Source organism: Mus musculus, chromosome 6, assembly GCF_000001635.26.
Source record: "Mus musculus strain C57BL/6J chromosome 6, GRCm38.p6 C57BL/6J".
Lineage (NCBI taxonomy): Eukaryota > Metazoa > Chordata > Mammalia > Rodentia > Muridae > Mus > Mus musculus.
The window spans coordinates 126,636,119-126,646,818 of NC_000072.6; the positions used below are offsets into that span (position 1 = coordinate 126,636,119).

The 10,700-nt window shown below is 48.7% G+C and overlaps 1 protein-coding gene across 1 annotated transcript; it reads right to left on the bottom strand.

The window, feature by feature from the left end:
* Positions 1 to 344: 344 nt before the first annotated feature.
* Positions 345 to 9,683, bottom strand: Kcna1 (potassium voltage-gated channel, shaker-related subfamily, member 1). Its single transcript, NM_010595.3, has 2 exons — positions 8,138 to 9,683; positions 345 to 7,768 (listed from the first exon to the last, which is right to left on the bottom strand). The coding sequence occupies exon 2, from the start codon at positions 7,235 to 7,237 to the stop codon at positions 5,750 to 5,752; it is 1,488 nt and encodes a 495-aa protein (NP_034725.3). The 5' UTR covers positions 7,238 to 7,768; positions 8,138 to 9,683; the 3' UTR covers positions 345 to 5,749.
* Positions 9,684 to 10,700: the final 1,017 nt, after the last annotated feature.

The following is a 10,700-nucleotide window of genomic DNA, read 5'->3' on the forward strand; positions in this document are numbered from 1 at the left end:
TTCAAATTCAAACCATGACTAATGGTTCTACTCCCTTCAGCTTCATTTCTTTGCCCCTTGCAAAGCTGAATTCCCCCACCATTTGCACAGGCCAACTCTCAAAGGTCTGGGATCCTGTCTAAAACCAACCTGTGAGTTGATTGTCAAAATGCAAGCCCCAGGGCACCTCTTCGGATGCCAACAACTGTCCACCAGCCCCAAAGGAAATGAGGTCACTTCCTGGCATCTACCTTAAGTCAACACTGTGTCCTTTAACTAGACCCCAAAGCAGAGGGTATAAGTAGAGGGCCCCCCCTCAAAAAAAAAAGACCAGTTAAACAAGGCACAAAGAAACAGTCCAGGAATTCCATGATAAGATCCTTAAAAATTATCTTTAATTGATGCCAAATATGAACAGATCATGAAGTGACAGAACCAAGTAAAATTGCATAGATGAAAACTATGCGCATCCTTAGGTTCTCCATTCGTAACTTTCAGTATCCTCAACCCAACATAGTAAACGGTTAGGGCAGGGCAAGTGCAGGGGTGATGAGATGAGACGTGTCCTTAACTCAAGGAGGAAGCAATTGGCAAAGCCAAGAAAGAAAACAGAACTTCAGAATCAGCTTCAATGGTTTGTCGTCCTGAGGGTGCACATCAGATTAATACTTCTAGACTGTAGTTTTAGCCTCAGGAATAGTCTATCTTTCATCTTAGAGGTATGTCATAGAGACCATGTCACCAACTTATGGCTGCTTCGTACGTGACTCCTAAACAGTGCATTGAAGAAGGAGACTTCTGCAAGTTTTGAAGAGGAAAGACAGTTATGACCTAGCATACTCTGTGGGTACTTTCTCCTTCCATTTTCTTTCCTTATCCACTTCTTCTTCTTTGATTTAGGGGGGGAGGGCTTTCTAGATCTTTTGAAGTCTCATATCACAAATTCCCTAATAACTCCTATATGAAAATCACTGTGACTAGTGTCAACCTTCCCCAAGCTGTACGAAAGACAGCAGAGCCTAATGCTTTTCCTACACATTGGCACTCCCATGAGTCAATGAGAAAAGAGGCTGCCACTTGATCCTGGAGCTTTTAACATTATGTGTATGCCCTGAATGAGTTTGCACAGTGGCCCAAGGTAATGGAATACTTTTGGTTAACAATTCAGTTCCTGCTTGCTTCTTTACAAAAGCAACAAGTAAGGTACAATTCTTGAAGGGTTACCTGAGTCATTCTAGACATGTCTGCATATACCCTGAAGTCCTGTGCTATAAATGTAAGTCCTGCTGGACCCTGCTGTAGGTGAGAGTCCACCACCTGAGAGAACACTTCAACCAAGCCTGGGTCTATTCCTCAAACTCTAGTTTGTTTGTCTTCTCCAAGTGAATATAAATATCAAAAGGCTTCACTCTTGGAAAAGGGCTGGAAGATAATGTGGTTGTTTGGCAGTTTATACTCTTTCTAACAATTTTATACTATGGATGGTTACCACCCACCAATTCTCACTGCTCCCAGGAATAAGTCATCCCTGGAAGAAAATGGGGAACTGCCTTCTGCTAACGTTCATTTCCTACTTTTTGTTCAAGCTAATCTACCAAACAAGGAATTAAAATTTAAAGTTGCTTTAAAAAAAATAAGCATGTGCTTTGAGGCCTCTTATATGAAGCATGAGGTTGAAAACGAATTTTTTTTCTTTTTTACTTCTTTACTGATTCCTTTAGACTCTAATTTGAAAAAGTCGTAACTGCTACGCTCACTGTGAAGAAAGTCCTTTATGGGTTGTACCTCATTTCTACTTAGGAAAATGTATTTCTCAGCCACCACTCTTGTTCTGTCTAGTCTCAAGAAGATCAAGGCTGTGGCAACCCCAGTTCCACCTCAGTGGAATCTAAATCCACCACACAGTTTTGTGTTAGAGAAAATGACTGTCCATTGACTACAGTGTGGGGGAAATTGTTGGACCTGATATTCTGGACTAACCCACAAACACACTCCCAGTGAACAGGGTCATTGAGCTTCAAAATTTAGGTCTCAAGTGGGGAGTGAGGTAGGGGATGTGTACAGATGGAGAAAGGAGAGAGAGAAAGCCCAAACCAAAATAAAGCCTTTCCTGGCCATAGTCTGTCTTCTAGAAATCTGAGGACAGAGAAAATTAATATCTTTGGTCTCTCTGATTCAGATCACTTGAAGTGAGTTAAGCACTTCAGAGATTCTGGGATGGCTAATAGCCACAGGATGACCTGATCCTTCCAAGGGCACCCTATGGAACTAGGGCCCTACATGTTGGAAGAGATGGGCTATGGCTATCAGTATATCATAAGTCTTCTCCTTACAGAGAAAACGGGTCTTAGCATTGGGGCTTGAGCTATCAAGGCTCAATACCTAAGAAGGGGGTGAAAGGGCAAACACCTGGGGAAGGGAGTGTGAAGTGGACCAGATGAGAGTCATTCCTTAGTAGGCAGTTTAGTTAAGTGCACCTTCAGGTCTACAAAGACATTTCAGCACATTACAGTGCAGGGGTAAGAGCTTAGTCAAAGGTCACATGCCTATGCTACACAGATAATCCCCGTGCCCCCTGTCATCACGCTCACTGCAATGAGCTACAGATGGATAACCAGCATCTGTATCCCCCATTCACTCCAAATTCATAACAGCAGCACATCCCACAGCCCCAGGCAGACCACTTCACCACATGCAGCACTTTGTCTTGTAACATACACCAGAGTGTCAACCTGTCCAGGGCACCGCTACAAGAGGCAGGTCGCATGTCCAGTGGCTGGCTGACCAGTCTCAGGCTCAGTAACGCATCTTCTAACCCATCCATCCCATAGTACTGAGTGGATTATTGCTGTGGACAGAGTTCTGTTGTGTCCTAGATCTCAGAGTCAAAATAAAAGTTCAAGATATTCCTGGAGAGTGGGGGAGGAGTTGGCATTTTTCTCCGAACTGGACACTTGCAATCATGTGGAAGGAAAGATCTAAGGTTCAAAGATTGAGCGACACACAGCAGGGTAGAGTGCCCTATAGTCAGAGGCTGGGCAGTTCTTGGCACCTCATCTTCTAGGATATATGTTGGAACACCCTGAAGACTCACAAAAATTGCACAGGGAAAGAAAATGTCCATCTCCTTCCAAATGAGCTAGATAGCCTGGATGTCCTCATAGTTTCTTGGTTTATGGCCTCACTTCTAGTCTGAAGATTGGGTGGGGGAAAGGTACGGAAGAACCAGGGAAGATTCCAGAAGAAGCCAGGCAAGAATGTAAGGCAAACAGTAGTAGGCAGCCACATGCTAAAAGCAGAATGAAGATCCCCCACTCCGGCGTCCTTAAAAAGGCAATGAACGCCTCTCTGTTGGTGAAAAGCTGCTAGACTCCAGAGCCTGTGTGATATGATGATCTATCAGCTGGACATGGGGTCCCCACCATTCTCTGGATTCAGTGGCTGGGGCAGCAGCAGTCAGATGTTCAGCCAGTGAAGTGACTTCCCAGTGGGACAATCGGAGGAGCATCATAGGAAAGATACATAGGAGGTTGACCCAAGATGGCTGGCGTATGGCGAGTCACTGTGAGATAAGTGTCCCCATGATTCACAACAATATCCCCAAAGATCAGACTATCAGAGATCTGCGAAGTGCTATAGCTGACAGGGAGAGATGGGGGAGACGGAGCCACTGAACCTGAGGAAGCTTTGTATGTCCAGAGTGGCCTTCCACATTCCCAAAAACATTTCTCTTGGCTTTTGATCAAGAAGAAACAAAACAGCACAGAACAGAATAGAACTGGTTTATAGTTCGTGTCCAGTTCAAAGATGGGTCTCAGTTCATATCCAGAGTCAGGCTGCCAAAGAGACCAACTAAGCCCGGTAGAGGGCCAAGAGAGACAGCACCTGCTTTCTCTCTCTCTTCTTTGGGGGCTCTGAGGGTGGAGAGGTCTTCTCACAGTGGTGAAGTGAGACGGTGAGGATGGAAAAAAAAAAAAAACAAAGAAAACGAAAAGCAAAAGGTCTGTGCCCCAACCCTTCCTCCCTTCTGTTAAATAACTTCCCAGCTGAGTTACAGAGGCACTTTCTGCAGTTCACTGTGGGTACAGATAAAGGCACTAAGCAAGTATTAAATCAATTGGCTGAGTTTCTTCAGGGAGCCTCAGGGGGAGGGCTGAAGTCTCTATAGACTTCAAATCATGACTGCAAAAAAGAAATTGGCTCTGCTCTGGATGCATGAAGAGGTCAGCTTTATCAGTTACATCCTAAGAATGCACCAAGAAACCATGCAATATTGCACCTTTTTTTGTTTGTTTGTTTGTTTGTTTGTTTTGCTTGTATTTATGTTCAGCTAGAAAGAATGCTTGTCTTAGGTCTATTAAATACCTTGATGACTTATTTAGTTTTCCACAATTTTCCCTTAAAGGATGGGCATATTGGTCCTCTCTCTGTCTAAACCTGCACAGAACCTTGGCATTTCCCTGAGCAAAGGCGGGAAAACTGACGGGAGTGTCCCCCACCCCACCCCCACCCCAAGTGTTTCTTTGGGCCTTTCGTCCCACAGACTTGTAATTTTTAGTATTTTCTAATTTTTATCACTGAAATCATGCATTAATTAATTCAAGGTATATCTTAATCAAATAGGCCATAATGCTGACTAAGAGAACATGCTTTGAGCTCCGAAAAGGGATTGTCCCCATCTAATGTATGTACTTAAATACAGTACTTTAGTTGCTAAGAAAAGAGTTAATAAATGAAGGAGTGCACTTTTGGTGAATGCAAATGAAAAGGGCCTATATTTAGAAGAGTCAATTTCAACGTAAGCTTATTCCCTATTGTCTGGGTTAACTTTCTCGGCATGCGATTATAAAATAAATGTTATCAGATTCAAACATGCTTACCATTTAACTCTTGTGCTCTTGCAATAAGGAGGGTAAGGTTTTACATCCACTTCTGAAGGTCAGGGGTCAGGGGTCAGGATTGGTTAAAAAAAACTACATTTGGATCATCTGCAGTTGATAGAACTTAGCAGCCCTACAGATGAATCAACTCATTTAATCAAGTTACCCTTTTCTTAGAGAATAGACTGGATTTAGGAGAATGGGGCAGATAGAGAATCCCAACAGATTGGGCCCAGTATCAGATTTGCAAGGTGCTTTCTGAACCATTCTCAATTAGTCCAGATTTTGTTAACCTTGTATGCAATTCAGTTGATCAAAATAAAAGCATTGCCCCCCCCCACACTGACCACTGAAGCTGTTAGAAACTGTTCCACAGAGCACACTATCTGAAATGTGCTGTGCGGTTTGCAAAAGTTTAGAGTGGAGTTCCATGCAGATTTGAATTTTTATATTCCTAAGTGGTCATCTGATTTTTAGGGGAAAAAACAAAACAAAACAAAAATAAATAAATAAAAAAACGAAAACAAAACCTTAAGCCAAAAGATTGGAAATACTTCAGGACAAGGAAATCGTCTTATTTCACACAGACTACTTAATGGAGAGCATTTATAAGAAAATCCTCTTTCTTTTCTTTTTAATAAAAATGAAAATAGTTGGTTGTTGGGTCATTTTTGTGTTTTTGTTTTTATTTTTTGCTTTGTGTTTGGTTTTTTTTTTTTTTAATGGATCTTGAAAGCTTCAGGTTCGCCACTCCCCAAATTCACAATGCAACAATGCATTGCCAGCAAAATAAAGCATTCAAAGACTACTGCTTAGTAAAGTATCTACAGAGCGGGACAGGAGTCGCCAAGGGGTTTGTTTGGGGCTTTTGTTGGCTTGCCTGTTGCTTTTTAAACATCGGTCAGGAGCTTGCTCTTATTAACGCAGTTTTGATCAGCTGTGGTGCAGTTACCAGTTCTGATATTAGCCTGTCTGTAATGGGCTATGCTATTGTTCATATCCTCTTCGATCTCCATGTACTCAGACTTGCTGATAGTAGAGGAGCTGCGGCGGCTGAGGTCACTGTCAGAGGCTAAGTTAGGAGAACTAACATGGAGCAACTGAGCCTGCTCTTCCCCCTCAGTTTCTCGGTGGTAGAAATAGTTGAAATTGGACACAATGACAGGTACGGGCAGGGCAATTGTCAGCACACCAGCGATGGCACACAAGGAGCCCACGATCTTGCCTCCAATTGTCACAGGGTACATGTCACCGTATCCCACAGTGGTCATGGACACCACCGCCCACCAGAAAGCATCGGGGATACTGGAGAAGTGCGACTCAGCTTCTTCCGCCTCCGCAAAGTACACTGCGCTAGAAAACAGTATGACCCCAATGAAGAGGAAAAAGATGAGCAGCCCTAACTCCCTCATACTAGCTTTGAGGGTCTGGCCCAGGATCTGAAGGCCCTTGGAGTGGCGGGAGAGTTTGAAGATTCTGAACACCCTTACCAAGCGGATGACCCTGAGGATGGCCAGGGAAGTGGCCTGCTCGCCCTTCTGATTTCCCTCCTGCTCAGCTATCTCCGTGCCCAGGGTAATGAAATAAGGGATGATGGCCACAATGTCGATGAAGTTCATGATGTTCTTAAAGAAGTCTGTCTTGCTGGGGCAGGCGAAGAAGCGCACCACCAGCTCAAAAGAGAACCAGATGATACACAAGGTTTCCACAATGAAGAAAGGGTCTGTGAAGATGTTGGAAGTATAGATGACTGTGGTGTTGTCGATGCGGTGGATGGTGCCCGTGAAGTCCTTGTCGTCCTTCAGCTCAGGGAGAGTCTCCAGGCAAAAGATGACTATGGAGATGAGGATGACCATGACCGACACAATGGCAATAACCCGGGCAGGTCCTGAGCTCTCCGGATACTCAAAGAGCAGCCACACCTGGCGCTGGTACTCCTTCTCGGGTAGGGGGCGCTCCTCTTCCTTGATGAAGCCCTCATCTTCCCGGAACTTCTCCATGGCTTCCTCGCCCAACTCGTAAAATTTAATCTCCTCGGAGAACATGTCCAGGGGCACGTTGACCGGCCTGCGCAGGCGGCCCCCGGACTGGTAGTAATAAAGGATGGCATCGAAGCTGGGCCGGTTGCGGTCAAAGAAGTACTCGTTCCTCAGGGGGTCAAAGTAGCGCATGCGTTTCTTCGGGTTGCCCAGCAGCGTGTTGGGGAACTGTGCCAGAGTCTTGAGCTGCGTTTCGAAGCGCAGCCCGGAGATGTTGATTACTACGCGCTCGCAGCATTCGTGGTCGTCGTGGTCCGCCTGCCTCGGGTAGCTGCCATCCTGGGGGTGACCTGGAGCGGTCGAAGCCTCGTCCGCATTCTCCCCCGACATCACCGTCATGATGAAAGCAGGGTGCAGGGGTAGGAGGCCAGGAGAGAGCCCGGGTTGTGAAGGAGCGAGGGAGTAGGGGTGGGGGGGACCCAAGCGGCCCCCCCCACCGGAAAGTGAGTCTTCCCCACGCTCACAGGGAGGGGCTTCAGAGCCAGAAGGTTCAGAAGTCTGCAACTTTGCTAGTTATCACCTCCCCTCCTCCACTCTGCCTTTTACGCAATTTGGAAACCCCTCTCGCCTGAGGGCCCCCAGTGAAGCTTTTTTGCTACTCTTGGGGTATTTTTTGGGGGGGGGTGCTCTGTTTTTGTGTTGGTGAATGGGTTTTTCTTCCTGCTCTGATCACCTTAATGCACACCTGCCATCGCTTCCGGGGCTCGCCCCGGCTCCCCTCCCCTCCTGCAGCCCTTCTAGGACACGGTGCAGTGCCAACTCAGCAGCTCCCCAGGCCTGTCACCCACTTTGCTGCTCCTTGGCTCTCCCCCCCTCCTACCCCTCTTCGCCTGCCGCCTTCTAAGCTCCCACCGGGGCGATCGATGGACGCTGCAGAGAAATAAAAAGTGATACGAGGGTAGAAAATCAGAAGCATTCTGATGGGACGAGCCTATAGACACCGAAGAGCACAGACTACTAGCTTTTGTAAAACACATCGGACGTTTACTGGGGTTAACACATACTCACAGACAGACACACAACAGACACCCAGAAATCCAAGTTTGGAAATCTTCCATCCCACTTTTCCCAACGCCCAACAGCCGATCTGTTTACAACTTCGTAAAACTGGAGATCGGAAAAGCGCTTAGAGATACTGAAGGAGCTGCGGGTCCCGGAGAGCAACCCCGCACCCTCAGCCTCCCCCACCCTTCACCCCCAACCTCCGATTCTGCAGCCCCGAACTAGAGAGCTTCCTACCTGGCGGGCCGGCTTGGCGCAGAGGCTGTGCTGAGTCGGCGGAGAGTCTGAATGCGGCAGGTCGCCTTTGCAGCAGCCGGAACGAGCAGCCGCCACCACCGCAGCAGCGTGCGAGAGGCTCCGGGGCCCCTCGCGTTTCCCGTCCTTCTCCTCTCAGGAGTCCGATCGTTTTATCGAGCAGCTACGGAGGAAACGTCCGTACCCTACCCCCATCCTCACACGGTGCAAGCAACCTGGAGACGCTGTCCTCTCTCTGGGGAAGGGAGTCCCGGAGGATGCGGGGTGGAAAGACAAAAAGGCCACCTTCTCCGGAATCACCCAAGCAAATGGCGATAAGCTGCACTCTCGCCCCCCTCTGAACACTACGGGAGCCCTTGATTCGATCCCGAGGGAGGCGGGCGGCTCAAAGCCTGGCTCTACATGGCTCTCCGGTAACCTGCGCTACCACAGCACGGACCTCTCTCCGCGGCGCGCCGCGAGCCTTCAGCAGCTCCGAGTGGGGCAGGGAGCGTGCGGCCGCAGGTTCGCTCGGTCCATTTCTGGGCGCTGCAAGATCAGCAGAAACCTGAGAAAGCGCCTGGAATGCGGAGCAGCGATTGGCCCACCCGGGCGTGGGTTGGGGAGGGCGGGGGAGGGCAGGAGCGAGGAGGTAGATGGAAAATATGAGGGGGTGGTTTGGCAGAGGGGGGTTGTCATTCAGTTCCCATCCTTGCCTGCACAGCTTTTCTTCCGCCCCCCCCCCCGAAAAGCCCACCACCAACTCCTCTTTCCCGGCGGCCGGCAGCCCCTCCCACGCACGGCCCTCCGCTGCGAGCGACCTTCCCCGGGAATTTCACATTGGAGATGGTCAGGTCCGACGCAATGCAGGCGGTGGTGTCCCTGGCAGAACTCCTTGGACCAGTCTGCTTTAGATGCAGTCACACAGGCGATCTTGCTCCTGCATCTCGCTCCTCCGCGCCACCCCGCCTCTCCCCCAGAGGCCTCTCTGCTCAGCCCACCCTAGCCCCCCAACCCCACGCCAGCCACACTCCAAAGGGTGCAGTTTGGTAAGCGCTGCAGTTGAGGATCTCCGGGATTCATCCACACAGTGTTACTGGGAGAAGGTGGTGCCAAGTGTCTGTTTCACTTGAACCGAGGAGGGGGAGCTGAAGTTTTCTTACAGTCAGAATATTCTGAAATGCAGAGAATTTGACGGGAGGGGGAAGGGAGGCGGCGGGGGCGGACAAGCAAAGGTGTCGTGGATTTGTGGATTGTCTGCCAACTTGGTGCTAATTGGGACAAACGTGAGAAGCAAGTCGCCCAATTCGCTTCCTACCCTCAGTCCTGCCTTCCGAACCTCCCCACTCACCCACCCACCCAGTGGCCCTCTGCCGCTCAGGACCACTTTCTAGGCTCCGGACATATTCGCGCAAGGGTCACAGTGGCAGTCTGAGCAAGGGATATGCACCGCGTCCCCAGTGCCGCTGCACCTGGATACAGGCTGCACCGGAGGAGGCAGCCAGCAGCTCCAGTCCTTCCACCGCTGCGGAGCCTCTGAGGAGCCCCCAAGAATCCAGAGTCATCGCTGATTGGTTCTTGGCACGGCCTTGGTACCGCCCCTTCGCACCACCGCGGCTCGCGGCGCCTGCCGCCCACACCACCAACCTCTTTAATCAAAGTCAATGATCACATCCTCCTGGCTCTATTGTGGCTAGTAAGGCAGGGGCCTCTAGAAGGATCCCAGGGATACAGCTAGTTAAATTCCTCCTCCAGATTCAGACCCCAGCATTCCTTTCAGGGGGAAAAAAAAAAATAAGTGTTTGTTCGCTCCTCTCCTCCGGATTCCTAACCCTGCCTTTTCTTCCATGAACAGCGAGTTCTATTGCACAGTACTTCTTCCCACCTTAAACTCCACCCAGTGCACACTGGTCCCTCATCCCAGAAACTCCTTACCCCCCGCCCCCGCTCCTCTTCTGCACTGATGCTCCATTGGTGGAAAAATAATAATAAATGCGAGGCTCTGCCAAGAAATGTCAGGCATGATGGTTCGGTAGTCGCTGCAGCTAAAAAATCTCACAGTGAACCTACTGCATCAACATTTCCTTGCCTTGTCCCAGAGCTTCACTTCATCTTCCCTGCTCCGTTTTACTGCCCCCGCCCCGTCTTCCACTTCCTCCTTCCTGATCCTGAATTCTTGTTTCCTGTGCACGTCCTTGTCCTGATTCATCCCTTATTATAAGGAGATTGCCTAAGAAAAGTGTTTCAGATTACATAGCCTCCCAATTCAAAAATTCAGAGTTGTAAGTAACAGGATTACTGGATCCTCCCAAGTGGCTAATGTGATTAAAGCGGGACTTTGAACCTCCGAGGAACTGGACAAAAAGTTGTTGAGATGAGGATTCGGCGTTTTTCACATGAGTCCTCAGTTGCTAGGGGTCAGAAGGCCCTTAAACATTCAACAAAAGTTTGTTCTGCTTAGCTTTGGACCAGCCTTGTCCTAGCGCTGGGTGACCAGTGACATACAGTTCCACATCTTAGGGAGCTCACATTCAATGGGAGGCACAGAGTAAAGAAATAAACCCAG